We start from the raw sequence: 21,792 nt of genomic DNA, 5'->3' as shown, positions 1-21,792 counted from the left end.
AGAATTAGGCCCTCAAATTTTGATAAAGCAAGTGCCCCTCAGTATTTGAATGCACGAGGGAGGCTGGAGATTTAAGGTCAGTTAAACTTACTAACTTTTTTACAAATGTAACTTTGGTTTAATATTGTCATATTATTGTCTCTCTGCCAGCTCTAAGGAACTGGTGGAAAACCGAACAATCAAAACTAAAAACGAACCCAAAGCATGAAGACAAGTATACCTGTGGTGGTGGGTCAGGGGAAATGTGCACTTTGATACAGTCACTATTCTGTAAAGTAATACTATGATTTTTAAATCTAGTCTATTTCAAAATAATAAATAAAAGTAGTTTCAGGTTCTATTCTTCTTCCTGAGGAGCCCTTGCTAATTTTTGTGGTTTTACAATCACACGCTAAATGTTTGTTCCATTTTTGTCCCACACGAACAGGAGAATGACAACACAGGGAAACTGTGAAATTGACTGTACACAAAGTGTACAGATACACAAAGGAAACTGGAAAAATAGAGAACTTTTGTTTTTACCAGTCTTTATTATAGTCAGTTTAGAGTGTCACTTCTATCAACAGTAGGTTTAAAAAAAATTCAAGCAGAAGTGATTTTGGTTTCTGTTTGTTGACTGTGTCCCTTATGTAGGAAGGGAGTGTGAAGTGTATTGTTTTTCAGTTATGAATATATAGAAATAAGGACTCTATATCAGATTTGAAAAGGCTTTATAGATCCATATAGCTACTGTATCCTGTATGTATTACTGAAGTATAAACTGAGTTTTTCTCCGACAGACCTATCAATATTGAGCCTGATCCACAACACTAAATCTGATGTCAGCCTTATCCTTTAACTTTGGGAAAGTGTGTGGATCTGGATCCAAACTTCATGGCTTGGGCCCAACCTTGATCATAATATGGAAAGGGGTAGCATACAGATCTTTCAGAGCATCAGTGCAGGGACAGTGTTTTACTGCTGCTGGAGAATATAGTGTCACTCTAAGGATATAGAGGTGCCAAGGCCGCAGTGATCTCAGCCATCCATTTAGGTGAGAACAAGCCAGTCTCGTTTCTCAGCAGGTGAGACAATAACAAACACAGTGCAAAGGAAGTTAATCTGCACCCAGAGCCGTGTTATTTATTACTCTGGTTATTAAAATCAGTGTGGTGCTTCTGCCAACGCTTGTTTTGTTGGCACAGCAACATGCTTTAGCTGTGCTAACAATCTGCCCATGATCTATTCCCGTCACGTAGGGTTGTCCCAGAGAGAGAATCTGCTGGAAAAGCAGGTTGGTTTTTTTTTTGGTGGTGGTGGTGGTGGTGGGGATGTACTAATCGCAGGTGTGGTCGCCATTTTTAATAATATCTTTGGGAAAGAAGGAGTGAGCCTTTCTGTTTATTTGCCACGCTTAGGGAAAAACTCACACAGCCCCTAGACTTGAAGTGTGCCTTCCCTACAAAACAAATCTGAGGACTGAAAACTACCTTCACCTGTAGCTGGGTGACATGATGACTCAGGAGAATGGTAAATGAAGAAGGAGCCCTTTATTCTCTAAGAGCCCTATTCAGATCTGTCCCAGATCATTACCATCTGATGATTGTTGGTAGACTTGGTTCAATTCCAAGTGGGACAGGTGTCCTAGTCACAAAAAGTACCATCAGTGCTCCATTGTTGGTTGTCTTCTTGGAGAATCCAGAGATTAAGTTGTCTGGAGACTGAACCACTTCTGTCCCCTCAAGATCAGACTGGTTGAAGGCATGAGACACATGTGGTGGGGCAAAGGGGTCTGCTCTGTGGAGTATCTCTTCTGAGCACTCACCACTCAGTCACCTATTACCCCTGCTGCTTCTGGAAAAAATGCGGGAGGGGAATCAACCATGTAAACTCTCCTCCTATTCGGCCATTCTCACTAATGACAAGTGCCTGATAACTCTGCTCGTACCCCTACTGTTGTTAAAATCCTCCTACATCCCCTAGTGGCAGGTATCTTTGGCTTGCCTAGCTGTCAAACCTTCCCCTCCACTAGCCCAGACAGATATGCTAGTTATGGATGTCTGCCATGCTTTACTTTGCATAGGACTTCCAAGAACCTGAGGGAGAGCCTGGACATATTTAAAAAATGGCAGACACTCACAACTGACCCTTCCAAGCCACATGTGTGTGTGAGAAGCTTACACTGCTGCTGCCACCACCTCTGCCAGAGGACCCATTCTGACAATTAAATAGAGAACTTCTGTCTCCAGAGCTGTCAGGCAGGTACTTTTCCTGATGCCAACCATCTGCTGGGGAGAGAAACTGCTTGCTCTACAGAACGCTCTTCCGCACATGGAGTTAGCTGGATTTTCCTGGATGGGGCACTTTTCAGATCCAGCAGTTTGAGTATTTTTGTTTAACAATATTTTTTTACATTGTTTGTCACGTAAAAGGAGTAAGGCCACTGCTTATAACACAGGACAAAAATGCTAATGATCATGGAGGTGGATGTCTTCTGGCACGGCGGGGAGCCTGTATATTTCATAATGTGGTTTTGGATATGCATGTCACCACTAGTTGCTTTGATGTGGGAACATTTTACGCATAAATCGTGCTGCTTTCAGGGACATAGGTATTAAGCACATATAGACCAGATTAAAAACAAGTCAGATATCCACACTGCAGGAGCTGTATAAAATATGGGATCTGGACATACTGCTGGTGAGTCCAGTCCTAAAGTCGGAAGCCTCTTACCTAAAATTGCAATGTACTTTGTACTAGATCAGATTTAGATGACCTGAACCAAAACATGGGAGCCAAACACCCCTGAACTATGCAATTTGGATCTACATCCAAAATTTTGTTTCCTGGACACATCTCTAGATCAAACTGACTTCTATCCTGTGAAATTCAGTTTTGATCATTACAGATGTGCAGTGAGAGACAGTCCCTGCCTGGAGCACCTAGAGCCTAGTCAGATGAAAGAATATTATTATTGTGGTGCTCTAAGAAACTTGTTGGAATTGCAAGCTACCACTTTGAGTGGTGTGGGGTGTTTCCTGCTTCTGCTCGTAAATTAGGGAGGTCTGTAGGGAAGCATACAATCAGTCATCAGTCTGCAGAGAACTGTTCTAGAACAAGGTGGGGTGAGTTGTGCCTTGCTGTCTTATGGAGCAGCCTGCTTTGTCTATCTCTGACTTTGGTTACTGTGTTATCATTCTGGATTCTAAGAATAAAAGTAGTTATGTTGCAACCTTCCAGAAAGAGTATTTGATGTTTTTTGTCTGACTTCTGTTTGTATGCCATAAGCATAAGTTATCCCTATTTTATAGAGGGGAAACTGAGACACAAAGCTCTTTAACGTGGAAACAAGCTTTTCCTGCTTCTAAAGATCAGTCTCTCTTCATACGGCCACATGCAGTTGCAGTCACTTTTATCTGGCTTCGTGGTTTCATGTAATGAAAAAAATCATGTAGCAAAGTATAGTTTTGACTTAGCCTCATTCTGCAATCTGACCATGTGTAAAGCTTCATCACCTTCAACGACACTTCATAACCCTGTTGATCTGAGCAGCTAGTCAAAGTTCGAGGCCCTGGGGCTGTTCCAGCTGGGAGTAGAAGTCAGTGATGGAGTCTGGTTTGTTGCAACATTGTTTATTTACAAGGAATGTAGAAAATCCTGTTCCCCTGAGAATGAATCAAACAGGGGACAATGTTCTGGCGCTCAGCACCCAAACTTCTCTTTCCAGTCAGTACGCCAAATCTCTGTAGATTATTTTCAGGATTAAGTTGCCAGCTGCTTACTCAGTGTCTCTCCCATGCTTCTTTCTTACACACCTTTGGTCAAACCATACCCAATGGCACTCTCCACCCACATGATGCTAATTTCTGGGCAGGCATCTCCTTTAAGAGAGGGCTTGTGGTAAACTTATTTGAAATGGAATGTGTTGGTTAAGCTTGTAACAGGTTCCCTGCAGGGACATTTCAGGATTGAAGCCTTAGCTAGTAATTTATGACGCAATACTATTTCTATAAGCAACCAGAAATATCTGATATTGAGGCGTTGCTGCATAATGCATCTCAAATTACCCCCTCATTCCCACACCTCCAGCGTGCATCATTATCCAACAGGGAATGTTTGAGCAAGCCTTTAAGAGTCCAAGAAACCTGGTCCATGGATATTTTTTTTTAGGGTCTGATGCTGCAGACATCCATGTGCTCATGTGAATAGTTCCATAAATTCCCTTGTGGGTTTAAGTGTTTGTACGCGTAGGACATCAAATTGTCACTTTATAGCATAATCCAAGAGATCTGACCACGGTTTCTTGTCAAACCCGTTTGATAATAATTCCTTTTGTGATTTGAAGGGCTTAAATGTTAGAAGCGTGGTTCCATTTCTGTGAGGAGTGATTTTAAAAAAATAAAATTCTGGGACTCCAAAGGGTATCTTTTGTCTTTTAACCAAAATGCAGAATGTGAAGGCTGTATCCGAGACTCCTGCAGTACCGCCAGTTTCAGAAGATGAAGATGACGAGGATGATGCTGCTCCACCCCCAGTGATAGCTCCACGACCTGAACACACAAAATCAGTGAGCAAGCTAGAAATCTATGTTCCCTTCCTACAGATTTAACCACTTTGGGCTACGCTGCAGCTTTAGTCTGGCCAGGGTAAGGGGTGGTGCACAGCTGCACTGCCCCAGGAACATACTTGAGAACAAATTGTGACCCAGAGTCACAGACCATGTCTACACGTTGAGCTGGGGGTGTGATTCCTAGCTCGAGGAGACATACTCACGCTAGCTCTGATTTAGCATGCTAAAAATAACAATATGGCCGGGGTGGCAGGAGATGGGGAGCTAGCCTCCCCAAATACGTGTCTATGATCTCAGATGGGTACATACTTGGAGTGCCTACCCCTCCCGTTGCATGTCACTGCAGCCAAACTGCTATTTTTAGCATGCTAGGCAATCAGAGCTAGCATGAGTATATCTCCTTGAGCTGGGAAGCACACTCCCCACTCAAAATGGAGGCATACCCATAATTCCTCCTTGCTCTGGGGGAGGAGTAAATTACTTCATGCCTTTTCATAGAGCAGCTTAATGGAGCAGCATCCAGCCATGGAGCTCTTAATGTAGTAATGCTACTTACTGTAGTAATATTTCTTTCATTGCTTGGCACATGCTACTGCTAAGGACATATGTCTAGTGCATAGAGATCTTTTATTTTTAATCTTCATTTAATAAAACATATTTCTCCCCAACACAAAGGTATACACCCGTTCTGTGATAGAGCCCCTTCCACCACCTCCTACCAGAGATGTGGCCACCTCGCCTATCTCTTCACCCTCTGAAAACAACACAACATCCCCTGACACAATGACCAGGAATACAGAGAAACAGAAGAAAAAGCCGAAGATGTCAGATGAAGAAATCTTGGAAAAATTAAGTATGTCATCTTTTAAAATCCATTTTCTGATTTATTTGGTGTCTTAGAGGCAAATTCCGTTCCCAAATCCTCACTAAGCAGAGATCCTGTGACAGTTACATTCTGAGATCTCTCACTTCAGACTTCACTTTATGACTCAATGTTTGTGTTATTCAGTGACCAATTCAAGTGCAAATTTAAGCACCGAGAGCCTTATTTTCAGGCATGCTGAGCACGATGATTGCAAGTGAAGCCAGTGGGAGCTGCAGATGCTCAAACCCTGTGGCAATTAGGCCCTGAATATATACATATATTTTTTTCAGTGTGAAAGCTGAAGCCAACCTAGATGTTGCTTTTTCTCAACTCTAGGATAATTATAATTAACTTTGTTAGGCTGAAGGTGAGCAAAGCTTATTACCATGACTACAACCCCCCCCCAAAAAACAAAAAAACAAAAAACCAACAACCCCTAAATAAAATCAGCAAAAGGATATAGCTAGAAAACTTCCTCATTGCTCTCCTGCCATAGATACCATTGTCTAAAGCAGGGGTAGGCAACCTATGGCGAAGGCGGCACGCAAGCTGATTTTCAGTGGCACTCACACTGCCCAGGTCCTGGCCACCGGTCTGGGGGGCTCTGCATTTTAATTTAATTTTAAATGAAGCTTCTTAAACATTTTAAAAACTTTATTTACTTTACATACAACAATAGTTTACTTCTATATTATAGACTTATAGAAAGAGACCTTCAAAAAATGTTAAAATGTATTACTGGCACGCAAAACTTTAAATTAGAGTGAATAAATGAAGACTCAGCACACCACTTCTGAAAGGTTGCCGACCCCTGGTCTAAAGTGATTGGTGCCCAACGTGAGGCAGGCACCTTTTTGAAGGCGACTGATAGTCAGAGTGTCGGTTGCTCACTCACCACTTTCTATAAATCAGGCCGTGGTAAGGGGTCTCAAACATTGAGATGCCCCAAATCACTGGTTGCTTTGGAAAATATAGGCCCAGGTTTCCATCATGTCTCCAAATGGTTTCAACATTTGCTTTCTATTTGTAACATTTTAAAAGCATTCTGGTACTGTGGGTGCCTTTATCATTAGCAATACAGTACAGCTGAGACCAGCAGCAACCCTCAGAAAATCTCCCCCCATCTTCCCAACAAAACCAAATAAAAGGGACTTTCCTCACTAAAATTCCTGCTCCCTTAAACACAAGCTTTTACCAGGCCCTGCTCCCTTCAAACGCCTGGGTAAAATTGCTATGGTGAAGGTCCCCAACCTCTGACTTTTAAGTAGTCAGTTGGCACAAGCAAATTTTAAACATGAGACAATACAACATAACTTGCGGATCAACTGTAATACAAATATGAATCATAATGAAACCCAGGACCAGCTCCTCAGCTGGTATAAATTAGGGTAGCGCCTCTGAAGTCAATTAGGAAAAACTTTCTAACTATAAGGGTAGTTAAGCTCTGGAATAGGATTCCAATGGAGGTTGTGGAATCCCCATCATTGGAGGTTTTTAAGAACAGTTTGAGTAAACACCTGTCAGGGCTAGTCTAGATTGACTTGGTCCTGTTTCAGCGCAATGGGCTGGATTAGATGACCTCTCGAGGTCCCTTCCAGCCCTACATTTCTGTGATTACTGTTATTTTGTATTACCATGGTCCCCAGTCATCGACCTGGACCCCAGTGTGCTCGGTGCTGCACAAACACAAGGCCAAAAGACAGTCCTTGGCCCCAAAGAGCAAAGGAGTGATTATTGTGTAACAAAAGGCTACTAAATAGAATCACTTGAGTAATTTAAGGTAATATTTGTGCAACACTTGCAAAGTCACTCCAGCTATGTTGTATAAATGTGTCAACCTTGCTGGATCTGCTTTAAAGGGCCATGTGTTCTGCATTGTGTTAATTCTTTCACATTGATGCCTTTAGCAACACCATCTGGCAGCTGCAAGATTGTTTTTTTGCTGGAAGCTTTGCCATCTATTGTCTCCCCAGTGTAATTCTGTTGAAGGGAGCAGAGTTGAACTTGCTCATACTGGGGTTCAAGGTGGCTCATAGATGGGTCTTCCGACAACCACTTACAGCTCCTGCAAACATAATTAAGAACATAAGAATGGCCATACTGAGTCAGACCAAAGGTCCATCTAGCTCAGTATCCTGTCTTCTGACAGTGGCCAATGCCAGATGCTTCGGGGGAGTGAACAGAACAGGTAGTCATCAAGTGATCTATCCCATCGCCCTTTCCCAGCTTCTGGTAAAGTTTAACAGCTTTTCTTGCAACTACAAGTATAGAAAGATTTTAAGAACTTTTAGCCCATATGCAGCACTTTGAAAACCTTACTAATCTTGCCAACCTCCTGTGAGGCAGGGAAGTATTATCCCATTTTACAGATGAGGACACTGACTCAGAGTTTAATAATATCACAACTCCTCCTAAATCCTGTCATTACCCTTCTCCAGCGGTTATCAGACTTACAGTCTGAAACCAAGGCCCAGGCCTTACACTGGAAGAGAGGTTTCTTGAGCCCTTGCCCAGCAGTTCATCCTCAAGGAGCAAGGGTCATTTCTATAATTGTGGTGTCAATTCTCGGTTTGTGTAGTTGGGCTGCCCCTTTGTTCCTCTCCATTACTTCTGTCTGCCCCAGATCCTGTGATTTGGCCATGTCCCAGTGATGTCTGAAATTAGTCTGCTTTTACATCGCTTGTCACTGGGTTTCCAGGCCTCATTAGTAAATGCAAAGTGGTCTACAAAGGCCACTATGCATCTAATTGCTGCTTCTTGCTCAGCTCTGGGCATTTGTGAAAATCCCACCATATGCTGACTTTTCAGGTAACTTGCAAACACTAACTCTGAAAAACCCTTATATTCCCAATTCCCATATTAGCCCTAGAATGGCACCTCTTTGGCTCTTTCCATCTGCCTGTGCTTTCGGAAAGGCTGGCTTTAATTTTCCCCTCTGATTCCCAACCTACCCGGGGGGATGATGATACTTCCTTACCCCTCAAGGGTGCTGTGAAGATCAAAGCTCTTTGCAGGGAGTAACTGGAAGGACAAGTAACATTGAAATCGAAACACTTCACTGATTTTTGACAAAGGTCCTCTAGAAACCAGGAAGGTTTCTCTCAGAACCTTGCTTGGTTTCCTGCCAGGTTGCCAGCCAGGCAGACTGCCTTGGAACCAGGCATCCCCAGGGCTTCCAGGGTCTGTAGCTTTGAGGCAGCCCACCAGGCAATCTGCCCTCAGCTGGGACCCCCTGGCTTCCAAGGTGTGGCTCTGGGGTAGCCCCTGAAGCAGTCTGCTCCATGGTGAGGGTTCTGTCCCCTTCCATGGAGAACTTCAACATTTGGGGGTTTTGTTCCAAATTGGAATGAAACCAGATCTCCAGCTCTCAGAATCCTCTGTGAAATGGAATTCTTTCCTCTGCCCCGCTCTACTAAATACAAATCCGTATCCTCTACTCTCTGCCCTCTCCCTGCAAGGGAGATGAGCAGCCATGCTGCTGGGAAAAGTATGAGCATCCACTGCATGTTAACTGTGGTGACAATGACGCTTATGGCTTTCCAGCAAACTAGATCTCTTTTAAGCCCTGATCCTGCAGAGAACTCCATGTGAGCAGCTCCTGCATCTGCCCAGTGCAGCCACAGGCATTTACCCATGCAGAGGTCATTTTGAGGTTGGGGCCTTGATGCATAACGGATTGCTCTTGCATTGATGTATAATGAGAATTTTAAATCCCCCCCCCTTTTTTTTTAAAGGAAGTATCGTGAGCGTGGGTGACCCCAAAAAGAAATACACACGGTTTGAGAAGATCGGACAAGGGTTAGTATATGCTGCTTCCCCCGCACTCAGTATACACACAGCAGAAAACCCAAGCTGGGTTTGTTTGCTGGAAACAGTATCATAACATTTTCCTTCCTTCCCCCTCCCCACATACTCTTGAGTCATAGTGACTGTGAGGTTTTGTGTGATTGTTTAATATTAAAATATATGTCATTAGATGACCGTGTTGCTAAATATATCTGTGTGCAGGGAAAGAACGAACCGCTTATTTCCAGTGCACAAAACCTCTTCAAATTACAGATTTGCTTTCAGAATTAACCCTTTCTGCTCAGCGTTGGTTTTGTGTCCCCTGGCAGTGGGGTGTAGGAGAAGGAGTATCAGATGTGTTACCTCTTTCTTTACTGACAGTTGACTCCATTTTTTAAGATGGCTGTTGATCTATTGTACAAATGTTTTCTCCCAGTAGTGAGTATACAGATGGTTAACTTTTTTTCCATTTAAAACTATGCAGGCTTTTCTCTCTCTCTTTGTGCCATTAAAGACAATGGACAATTTGCTACTGAATCTAGTGGGTGCAGGATCAAGCTATCTGTCTCTCGTTACAAATGCCATGTCTGTCTTGCCTCGCTGATTCAGTCTACCCTTTAATCTCTGCCATGTTGGGGAGCCTTGGTGCTGTCGTGTCAGTTTAGATGGGATCAACTCATGTTCCAAATTAGTGATTTTCCAGAACAAGGTTCGGTCCAAGACCCTAACCATGTCACGAGATTGTTGTGTTATAGCCAGTTCCTCAATATATTCTATGTCACTCTTTTTAGCCATTGGGCTTTGCTCATAAATATTTCAGATTGCTGTTTACTCTTGGAAATGTTGTGTAGAAACAGAGTTGAAATGAAATGTTCATTTAAGATAAAAATTTAATGGATTGGAAAATTCTTCTTTTATTTAAAGCTGTCACTCTTGCTGTTTAGCACTAACAATGTGTTTTCTCCCCTCTTTGGTTAGCGCTTCAGGAACAGTTTATACTGCAATGGATGTAGCTACAGGACAAGAGGTGAGTGGCTGCCAGATTGTTTCTTCACTGAGCTTTGGAACAGGCCCTACAGGTTCTAATTGACACTACAAAACATAGAGCTTCTTTCAAAGATACATGACATTTAGCTTTTAATGAGAACGCTTGTTTTTAATTTAATGACAGGCCTGGGCTAGTGGTCTGAGCATAGGACTGGAAAAAAACAGGAGCTCCTAAATTCTACACCATGCATAACTTCACATTTGGAAGGATTTATTTATTTATTGCAGCCATGAGGATGGGTGTGTGTGTGTGTAAAACCATACTCATTCTATGTGATATTAACATACATACTGTACATTTACCTATATAGTTCATTTTCCCTGAGCTCTTCCAGAGAGGGGCCCATCTACTCTATCCTCATTTAAGTCCCCCTTAAAGACCCACTCTTCATCTGCTGCCTACAGTGAATCTAACTGACCTGCACAGAAAATCTTTGTTTCCCTTTCCCAATCCAATCTCTGTCTACCTGCTTGTCTGCCCTAAGGCTGCTAGATCACTGGGGCAGGTATCATCCCATTTTGAACATCTAGAAAGCACCCAGCACATCATGGGTAATACCATAAATTAATGGGAGGGATAGCTCAGTGGTTTGAGCATTGGCCTGCTAAACCCAGGGTTGTGAGTTCAATCCTTGAGGGGGCCATTTAGGGATCTGGGACAAAAATCTGGGGATTGGTCCTGCTTTGAGCATGGGGTTGGACTAGATGACCTCCTGAGGTCTCTTCCAACCCTGATATTCTATTCTATGAGACAATGGGTTCACAGCACCTCAGAAAATAAGGTCCTATATATTACATGTCTATAAGACAAATAAGAATTTTGCAATAATGGAATAATGTTCATTCTAATAATACTAAAGCTAGTATTGAGATAAACAGGAAAGTTTGTAGTATTATTGGTCCTTGAAATATGGGTCCATTTTGCAATTATACAAAGCCAACAATTAAATACCAGTAGTCTTACAATTATCTGCTTTTTGCTGACACCGTATTAGGGACTGAAAAGGGGTGAGATGACAAAGCACTAATAAAAGTTTGACTTCACATTTTTGAAGAGGGGAAGCATGTTGGCTGCTGCTTGTTTCTTACAATTCCTTTGGAAAAGTAGTCTGGAAGTTTGTGCCTGTATGTTGCCTCTTAGGATCCCTTAACTGGGTTCCATACTGATACTCAAACCCATTGTACACAACTGTGTAACCCATGGACTTGAGTTACTTCCAGTAAACTCCTGGTTCTCAACATGGTGAGAGCATGATCAGGCCATAGACTTTACATTCCTGAAATCCTTAACCATTGTATTCTGTTAACCCGTTCCTTGTTACGCTGAGTTCAAGTCATTTTTGGACACCGGTATCAATCTTTCCTATTATTCTGAAGTTCGTTGACATTGAATGGCAGCACATTTAAAAGTAATAAAAGGAAATATTTTATTATACAATGCATGTAACCTGTGCAACTGCTTGTCACAATATATAACAGGCTAAGAACTTAGTAGGATTATAAAAAGACTCTACATCTGTATGGATAACGAACATCCAGAGTTACTATTGTATGAATTAAAAATAAAAGATGAAGCCAGAATTTTGGAAGGGATGGATGCTTCAGTGCATAAGCCATGCTCTGACTAATGGATTAGAAAGAAACTTTCCCAGGGGAGTATGGGGGCAGGCTATCCCATAACTATGTACTGGTTTGCTCTGAAGCTTCTGATACTGGTTACTGTCAGACAAAATAGTGGGGTTAGTTAGTTGGCTGGATGTTCTGGTCCAGTCTGTCAATTCCTGTGCTCCTAGGTTCTCACCAGTTCTTCTTTAGATCCAGGATGGCTTCTCCTCTGGCTGTGTTCTATATTCCATGTGTCATAAAACTGTCTTGTTTGTAAAAGGAATCTCTTTGACTGTTAGGCTGTTTGTTATCTAACAGATATATGGGTGGTTAAAATCCCCCTGATCTAGGGATTTCTTGTCTTCCAGCTCTGTGAGGTCTGGAGCAGATACCCTGTTTTTCATTCCTCCTGTCCTAAGGGAACAAATGTCACCACTGCATGTTTTACTGTCGAACTGCAGTTTGACAGCTTTGTAAACACTGTTGGCAAGCAGCACGTTCTCTCCAGTCTCACCTGTGTCAGGGTTTCCTGTAGAATCTATAACCATAATATCTAAGTGCTGATTGTACCTATCTATACTGGCATTTTCCTTGCTGGCTCCCATCCATTAGAAATGCTGCCTTTTCTGCAAATAGCTCTTTGCCATAAAGGCGTAACTACATTCCCTTCACTTTATCTTTGCCTAAATATTGTAAAAAAACCAACAGGACGTTAACACAATCAAACTGATTCTGCCAGCTTATTCATACTGAGCAGTCCCATTGATTTAACAGTTAAATGACTAGACTATGAGTAAGAGTGCATGAATTGGCCTTTATATACTGGCATTGTGACTATTTGGCTATAATGGCGAAGAGCACATTGCATGAGACCGCTGTCTACTTTGTGTGTTTATACACAAATCTCTGTGTGTGTATAATGTGCAGTGATGCACTGCAGAAAGATACAGACCAAGAGACTATAATAAGAGTCCACCCCACCCCCAAAGTTTTGGCTAGAGGTGGGTCTGAACCAGACTCTCAGGTCTAACCACCACCAAACTTTGGATCTGAACACTGCTGCTCACCATTGTAGCTCTAGTTATAACAGAGTGAAATTAGTACCTTGGAAAACTGCACTTAAGCTAAATGAATTTGTCCCACAAATTTCTTGGAGCCTGACTTGCATTTGAAAGAAGATGCTGATCTGAAATAAAGAGAGCTGGATTCCTTAAAGAATGAGCTTTTTAGAGAAATCAATCCATGTTGTAGTAAGGAGCTATTTGTTATTTTGCCAAGAGCACTGCAAGGAGCAAGCTTGTCCAGCTATGATGCAGGCTTCCAGTAGGAAAATACTTGCCTCTCAATATTTTTTTGCTTGCGACGCTGAACGCTTCTGGAAGTTGACTGGATGAAAGTACTTGCACTGTTACAAAACAGCTGAGTACCCTGAGATAATAAAGTGGTGGTAAACTTTATTTGCAAATTGGACTTAAGCAGCAGATACTAGCAACTGGCAGATTTCTAGGGATGTTAATATATTAATGCTTTACATATTTTTTTCTCTCCCACTCTTAGGTTGCAATCAAACAGATGAATTTGCAACAGCAGCCCAAGAAAGAACTTATAATTAATGAAATCCTTGTAATGAGGGAAAACAAAAACCCCAACATTGTCAACTACTTGGACAGGTATGTTCTGATTTAAAAGATAGGCTGTGTATAGCCACTGCCCTTCACCTTCCGCAGTGATCCTGTTTGAATCCAACCCAGGGTGATAGTAACACTATATAGTAACTATGTGCCAGGAGTTTGGTGCTCTCTGTCCAGTTCTGCATCAAACAGCCTTCATTGGCACTCGATTCACTGTAAAAATGCTGGCATGGAAGGCTTTAGTGCTGTGCAGTCAGGATTCCAAGTTGTATCTCTCTCCTTTGCTGCATTTTAGACACTCCAGGAGAAATGGAAACAGCTCATCGACACCTCCTCCCCGTCACGAGCCGGGCCACCCCCCCCCCCCGCCAGCCAGTACTGCACCACGTGGCCACACTGCTCCCAGAAGGGGCCAACATGCCTCTGTGGCCCCTGGGAGGGGGCACGTGGCTCTGCGTGCTGCTCCTCTTTGCAGGCACTGCCTCTGCAGCTCCCATTGGCCGCAGCTCCCCATTCCCAGCCAATGGGAGCTGCAGGGGTGGCGCTTGCAGGCAAGAGCAGCGTGCAGAGACTCGTCCCCCCCGTGGGTCATGCTGGCCGCTCCCGGGAGCAGCTTCTGGGAGTGGCTTGGGGCTGCTGAGGCTGGAGATCGCGATTGACTGGGAGAGTGTCCAGGATCAACCCGGTGATTGCGATCAACGGGTTGGTGGCCACTGCTGTAGACAGTCTGAAACACATCTGTGAGAGCCATGAACTGCCCCTTTCAGCCCAACAGGGTGTTCACCTAACGGTCATGGTAGAAACATCAGCATTGTCAATTGTTTTATTGTTGACCATTTTAGAAGAAACATTCAGTTAAAAGGCTTTTACTCTAATCCCAAACTACCTTCCCAATTGCCAAAAACCTCACTTGTCTCCTTCCCAGCTGCCAGAACCTGTAACCTCCCCCAATAACTATTAGGATGCAATTATGAGCTGTCAGAACAAAAACGTGTGTCATATCCAAAACTGGGGGGACTGCATACAGTGACTTGAATTTAGTATCAAACTAAATAATCTGGAGCACTGTGTATTGATTGTATTAGCCATTTTCATACGTCATTAAAGTTCTCCATATTCAGCTTCAATGGAGCTGCCACAGAATTAAGGTCCAGGTTGCTGTGGAGGGTCTCTGGACCATGCCCTTAAATCTTGACTTACTCCAACCCTTCAAAGCACTGTAGGTAAATAGCCAGGAAGTTTGTCTGTGGGTCTTTCAGATTAGACTGTGTAACAGAATACGCATCTGCTCTGCACAGATATTAAAGTCCCCAAGACCTTTTCTTAAGGGATCTGCCTGACTTTACCCAAAAATGCTGCTCCTCACACTTTTGCATCTGTGAGCTGCAGTTCAGTGGTGCTGTATGTACTGCAAACTTGTACAGCATTTTAGTACCTTTAGGGATGACAGGTGCAGCTATATAAATGTAAATTGTTATGAATAAAACCAAGGGTGTGTTGAGATGGAGAAGTGACATTGCAAATGCACTCCATTATTTTACCTTCATCTTTTCCCAGTGTGTATTTGAGACAGACACCAGTCCGTTATTGATCAGTCTAGCTGTTTTTGTGCCTACAGTAGAACCTCAGCGTTACAAACACCGTGGGAATGGAGGTTGTTCGTAGCTCTGAAATGTTCACGACTCTGAACAAAATGTTATGGTTGTTCTTTCAAAAGTTTACAATTGAACATTGACTTAATTCAGCTTTGAAACATTACAATGCAGATGAAAAATGCTGCTTTTAACCATCTTAATTTAAATGAAACAAGCACAGAAATAGTTTCCCTACCTTGTCAAATCTTTTTTTAAACTTTCCCTTTATTTTTTTTAGTATTTTAACAATGTATTGTATTGTATTGGCTTTTTTTTTTTGTTTCTGCTGCTGCCTGATTGCATACTTCCAGTTCCAAATGAGGTGTGTGGTTGACCTATCCGTTTGTAACTCTGGTGTTCATAACTCTGAGATTCTGCTGTATCTGCTTCTCTCAGCACATTGCATACAATAATCCTCTAAATCACACACTAGGTACATTCAAATAAGTCCTGAAAATCCTTCCCAACCACTGGCACAATCACTAGAATCTTCAGTCATACCACCAACCATACTCTGTTTGTATAGTTCTCCCCATGATTCCAGGAAAACTTGGGAGAGGACTGAGCCTTGTAGTACATCCTGATGGGATTCTGAATCCAGGTGAACCGAGGCAGGAGAGGGGGATCCAGACCCCTCCACCCTGCCACCAGCCCTCTCACAATTAAAACACAATTAATTCAAGCCCTGCAGAGGATTGAACTGTCCCACAATTGAATGGAGAGCATTTATAAATATTTGGCCATCAGTGACTTGTAATGTGACTTCTGGGGGTTAGTTCTTGACTGTTCTCTTTTTTTGGTTTGTTTTCAAATGTCTCTTCCCATCTGTGTAGAGTGTTGCAAAGAACACAAGATTAAATGCTGTGAATTTAACTTGGTTGATGGAGAGCAGTGTGACAACTTCCTTTGACAATAAGGTTGCTTAAAGGAGGCATTTTTTATCTAATTAGAGAAGCTGTGCAACACTACATGTACTGTACTTGCCTTCTCCATTAAGAAAATCTGGGCTATTGGGTAATTACGTGCCCTGTCTTCTTGTTTAAATGTCTCCAGTACATGAGCTGCCGCTTTTGTCGTCGCTCTTCTTTCAAAAGACATCTTGAATAGAACCGATCATTCTGCTGCTTTAAGCAGTGGGCAAAGCAGCTCTCAAATAGTTCTGTAATAGTTACAAGATGGGGGAATGCTATGTACAGATTAGGTCTACTGTGGTACTTCAGTTTTGCACCAGTGTGAACCTGGGGTTCTGCTGGAGAGTAAAAAGGGGATAATGTAGTGGTGAATCAGGCCTGTCCTGGCCTGCCCTATTCCCGGTCCTTTCTCGGACACTGAATGCCTTTCCGATTGGAACCCAGATTTACTTTAGCAAATCTATTATTACAAAAAGCAGCATGGGGAAGGATACCCTTGCAATTAGGTGACTGGACTGGGGAGAAGAGAGATCTAAGCCCCTTATGGATCTATAGACTTCCAACATCTGTGTGAAAACCAGATCATAGGTCCTTCTATTGACCCCATTCCTCTGACTGTAAAATGGGGCTAATCATGCTTTATCCACTTTTGTATACCACCAGGAACTGCATCTGAAATGTATTTTATTACAGAAGTGCCTAGAGGTTCCAACCAGATTGGGTCCCCATTGTGCTAGGCACTGTATAAAAATACTATGCAAGTGCAGTGTAGATTTTCCTTTGAATCCCAATCCTCCAGTGCTTTGCATATGAGTGAGACCATAAGAACATAAAGGCCATATTGGGTCAGACCAAAGGTCCATCCAGCCCAGTAGCCTGTCTTCCAACAGTGGCCAACGCCAGGTGCCCCAGAAGTGATCTCTCTCCTGCCATCCATCTCCACCGTCTGACAAACAGAGGTTAGGGACACCATTCCTTACCCATCCTGGCTAATAGCCATTAATGGACTTAACCTCCATGAATTTATCTAGTTCTCTTTTAAACCCTGTTATAGTCCTAGCCTTCACAACCTCCTCAGGCAAGGAGTTCCACAGGGTTACTGTGCGCTGTGTGAAGAAGAACTTCCTTTTATTTGTTTTAAAGCTGCTGCCCATTAATTTCATTTGGTGGCCCCTAGTTCTTACATTATGGGAACAAATAAATAACTTTTCTTTATTCACTTTCTCCACACCACTCATGATTTTATATACCTCTATCATATCCCCCCCCTTTAGTCTCCTCTTTTCCAAGCTGAAAAGTCCTAGCCGCTTTAATCTTGCCTCATATGGGACCCATTCCAACCCCCTAATCATTTTAGTTGCCTTTCTCTGAACCTTTACTAATGCCAGTATATCTTTTTTGAGATGAGGAGCCCACATCTGTATGGTGGACCCCTGTACCTATGCAGAGCCCAGTGAGGTAAACATAGAGGCCTTTTGTTTCTCAGCTTTTGAGAGAAATCTCCTTTAAAAACAAACAAACAAAACCAACCAATCAGCCCCACAGAAATAAAAACCTTCAGTTGTAGTCATTTATATGGAAAAGCCCCACGCAATTGAATAGGAGCAGAATCACAGTGCTACCCAGGAATGTGATACTGTACTGTGCACCTCTGAAATTTAATAGCTATAAGATTTAAAAAAATTAATAGTGCTCTGTAGTAGAAATATAACTTTGTATCAAATACTATGTGATTGTCCAAAAAACGTGTAGAAGAGCTGTCGTTTTCTACTGAATTCTATAGAGTTTTTCACTCTAAGAGCAGGTTTATAGTGATGGTCGGTGTTTATATGTTGTCTTCTATAGAAAAATCTCAAAGTACCTTGTAAACTGTAAGCCTGAGAAACACGCATCACTATTCTACAGCTGGGGAGACAGAGGTACAGAGAGGTTCTGGGCCCGATTCTCCTGCCCTGACTCATGCTGAGTAACCTCTCGTTGCATAAGGAGCCTCATTTCAGTAGGACTACATAGCGTGAGTCAGGGTGGCAGAATTTGACCCCAAGTGATGTGCCCAAGGTCATACAGCAGGTCCGTGGGACGGACCAGAACTTGGTCCTGTATCTGTAATCACAGACCCCTTTGCTGTCTCAGAAACTGCACCCCCCGCCCCCAAAAGCATGTGAAACATATCTGCAATAAACTATTCAGTGACTAATACTGGCCTCTGCTGTGGTTAAAGATCAAGATGAGCCTGGAGGTGGCACCAGCCTGCTTCCTCAAATCACATTTACGCAGCTGGAGCTGGCAGGAAGCTTGAATTAATTCTGCGTCCTTGCAGGTTGTGTAAGATCTCTGCTATTTAGGTGCCAGGCTCTGCCATGCACATACGGCTGCTGATGGCATAGCTTCAGATTCCCAGCGTGCTTCTTGGCTTGCTCTGTCCACTGCTCAGAATTACTTTTCAGCTTCCAGCTGGTGCTCACTGGGTTGCGCTGTGTATGGTCACGCTGGACATGTGATTTCCCAATCTCTTGCCCATTGGGCAAGCTGAGTTATGCTGCAGAAGACACTAGTGGCAGGGAAGGAAAGTGCCGCTGATCAATTAAAGGCGCTGATGAAATCTGCATGGCAGGCATGTCTAATTGTACTTGACTGGAAAGATGATGATGATGGGTAAGACGCAAAACCTTAAAAGTGGGTTGGGGGGATTTTTGGGATACAGTAGCTTTGGGGCTCCATTAGGAGGAGGATAACCCAGTTTCATAGGGTCAGCAGGAATATTTGTGGAGAAAATTGTAATGTTCCAACTCTATAGTCTCCTTCAAGAGGGAGTTATTGCACAGACAGCAGAACCAGTCATAGCCCAGTTCCTATGGAATCTGTACTTCTGGGAAGAGACTCCAAACAGAGCAGCATTGCACCACAGCTTTCTTTCCCCATGGATGTCTGGTGTCCGGAGGCTGTGTTCTCTGCACATGCAGGGAAACATAGGCCAGTTGGTGAATGTTCCTGGGCCCTGTGTACACTCCTGCAGGATTCTCAAGGGATTTGCCCAGTACTATGCAGAGAGTCATGGGTGAGCTGGGATTCTGATCTCCTTGGCTCCTAGTCACCTGCTCAGATGACTAGACCATACCTGTCCTCATTTAAATAGAGTCTCCTTTAGTGCAAGTGTAAATGGTGTGTGTTACTTTGGAGCAAAAGCCCCCACCCCGAAGCAGTCCTGTGTGGCCTCAGAATCATTACTGTCTACAATAACTCCTCGCTTAACGTTGTAGTTATGATCCTGAAAAATGCGACTTTAAGTGAAATGATGTTAAGTGAATCCAATTTCCCCATAAGAATTAATGTACATGGGGGGAGGGGGGATTAGGTTCCAGGGAAATTTTTTTCACTAGACAAAAAACTATATATTATATAGCTATACACACAGTATACGTTTTAAACAAACAATTTACTACTGTTCACAGCTATGATGATTGTGAAGCTTGGTTGAGGTGGTGGAGTCAGAGGGTGGAAGAGGGAGGGATGTTTCCCAGGGAATGCCTTGCTGCTAAATGATGAACTAGCACTCTGCTGAGCCCTCAAGGGTTAACACGTTGTTAATGTAGCCTCTCATCAAGGCAGCACGAACAGAAGGGAGGGGAGACAGCATAGCAGACAGAGGCAGACACGCACCTTGTGAGTGGGGGAGAGAGAGAGAGAGAGAGAGAGATGCACACTGCCCCTTTAAGTAAGCTGACCCACTCTTAAGTGCATTGTCTTTTAAAGTGGATCAGGAAGTTGAGACAGCAGCTGCTGCCCCAAGCGCGCTCTCTCTCTCTCTCCGTCCGTGTCCCCATCCTGCTCTATATGGAGAAGAGGTAAGCAGGGGGCAGGAGTGGGGAGCAGGGGAACACCCTGACATTAGCCCCCTCCCTTCTCCTCCTGCACAGCAAGCAGGAATCTCTGGGAGCAGCTCCAAGGCAGAGGGCAAGAGCAGCGCATGGCAGTGGGGGAAGGGACAGCTGAACTGCCGATTCATAGCCTGCTGGGCGGCTGCAGCACAAGGAACTTAGGGGAGCGGGGAGCTGATGGAGGGGCTGCCGGTCCACCCTGGTTCCAAGTCCCCATCAGCTAGCTGCAATGGGCTGCTCTTCCTGCAAGCAGTGGACAAAGCAGACGGCTGCCAAACGACGTTAGAAGGGAGAATTGCACAACTTTAAATGAGCATGTTCCCTAATTGATCAACAACGAAACAACGTTAACCGGGACGACTTTAAGTCAGGGAGTTACTGTATTTTAAAGCCAGAATATGCGTTAAAACGTCTTGATTCTCCTATTTGAAAGATTTTAGCTAATCATTGAACCAGACACTCACCTTGCTTTCTACCTTTGACAACTTGGAGAATTATTCATTACTTTGAGACTGTCTATTACATTTTCCTCTGGCTTTCCAGATGCAGTAGGATTGGTCATCTGATCAGACAGAAGCGTTCTTTAATCGATGCTAGCGCACAATGTCACCACCAGCACCGCAGCTCTTAATCTGATTTGATTCTTGTTTTTCTGTCTGCTGATCGTGTCTGCTTTATAGACCAACAGATTGCAAAATATCCTGGTAATAAAATGTGTAAAGCTGACCACATAGATTTTTCCCCCCCTCAAAATTAACTTTAAAAACAGGAGGGTAGCAGTGATGAGATAGAAGTTACAATTGGCATTTACTGTGAGGATAACAAATAAATTAAGCTTCCCACTATGGGCCCTGTAAAGGAAGGTAGTTTCCTACGTTACAGATGGGAAAACTGAGGCAAAGAGGTGCGATGACTCACTGAAGGTCACACGAGTTAATGCCAGAGATAGCAGTTCTTCATCCCAGTGTCTTGCTGATAACCTCAAGAGCACACGTACTCCTTAAAGGGACTAGGATTTCACCACAGCCCCCTGGAAGAGGGAAATTGTGAACTGGCCAACAGAACCAGGTCATATGCAGCCATCTCTTTCCCAGCCCCTGTCCCATCCTGTTGTGGACATACCAGGAAAGGATCAGGGCAGAGCCCTGCTGTACTAGATTCACAGCTGGCGTATGGTCCTTTAGCTCTAATTTAATGCCTGGGCCAAGGCAATATGAGAATCAGGCCGCCATAATCAGCTCCCCAGTGGACATGCCCAAGCAGATCTTGATGCAGGTGAGAATCTGGCCCAAGGATGGTCTCGTGATTAAAACAGAACTAGGAGCCAGAAGCCTGGTCTATAAACTTGGCTCTGCTACTCTGTGGTGTCGTTTGGAGAAAATCTGTTTAACCTCTGTTCCTCCATTTTCCCTCTGTGTAAAATGGTGATAATGCTTGCGTCTCTTGCAGGATACTGTCATTCTCAAATTGCTTTGAGATCCTTAGGTGTCATAGGTGCAAGGAAAAAATTAATGATCAGACTTTAAGAATGTACAATATTGTCTTAAAAATGACTCTACTTAATGGGCACACAGCTGATCCATGACAATACAGCAGCATATTACTATTTCTCCATCCCGCCTTTCCCCTCCCACACCTTTTATTTTCAACTACATGTTCTCTCTTGTCTGAAAGTAAGATCCAAGCTCTTTGGGGTGGGTACATCAAATAATAAATCATTGGAGTACCAGAAATATTGTCTGAGTAACTTAAATCTCTAGCACTGCTAAATTAACTGTCTGTTAACTAATAGCTGAAAGCCCATGCTGTCGCAGACTTAATTTATAGTCACGTATGTCAAAAATAAAACAAAAGGACGAAAATGGCCGAGAACTTAAAAATTGGCT

General features: G+C 43.2%; 1 protein-coding gene across 6 annotated transcripts in view; it reads left to right on the top strand.

Moving 5' to 3' along the window:
* The window catches only part of PAK1 (p21 (RAC1) activated kinase 1), a 108,789-nt gene that overhangs the window by 69,383 nt on the left and 17,614 nt on the right, over positions 1-21,792 (top strand). For all 6 annotated transcript variants that reach the window (XM_039514900.1, XM_039514883.1, XM_039514873.1 and 3 more), the window contains 5 exons: positions 4,430-4,546; positions 5,225-5,402; positions 9,149-9,212; positions 10,179-10,227; positions 13,410-13,522. In XM_039514900.1, coding sequence (XP_039370834.1) covers positions 4,430-4,546; positions 5,225-5,402; positions 9,149-9,212; positions 10,179-10,227; positions 13,410-13,522 — 521 coding nt within the window. The remainder of the gene's footprint in view (positions 1-4,429; positions 4,547-5,224; positions 5,403-9,148; positions 9,213-10,178; positions 10,228-13,409; positions 13,523-21,792) is intronic.

This window comes from Mauremys reevesii, linkage group 1 (genome assembly GCF_016161935.1).
Source record: "Mauremys reevesii isolate NIE-2019 linkage group 1, ASM1616193v1, whole genome shotgun sequence".
Classification (NCBI taxonomy): domain Eukaryota; kingdom Metazoa; phylum Chordata; order Testudines; family Geoemydidae; genus Mauremys; species Mauremys reevesii.
The sequence above is the reverse complement of the archived record's forward strand: the minus strand, read 5'-3'. Positions and strand labels throughout refer to the sequence as shown.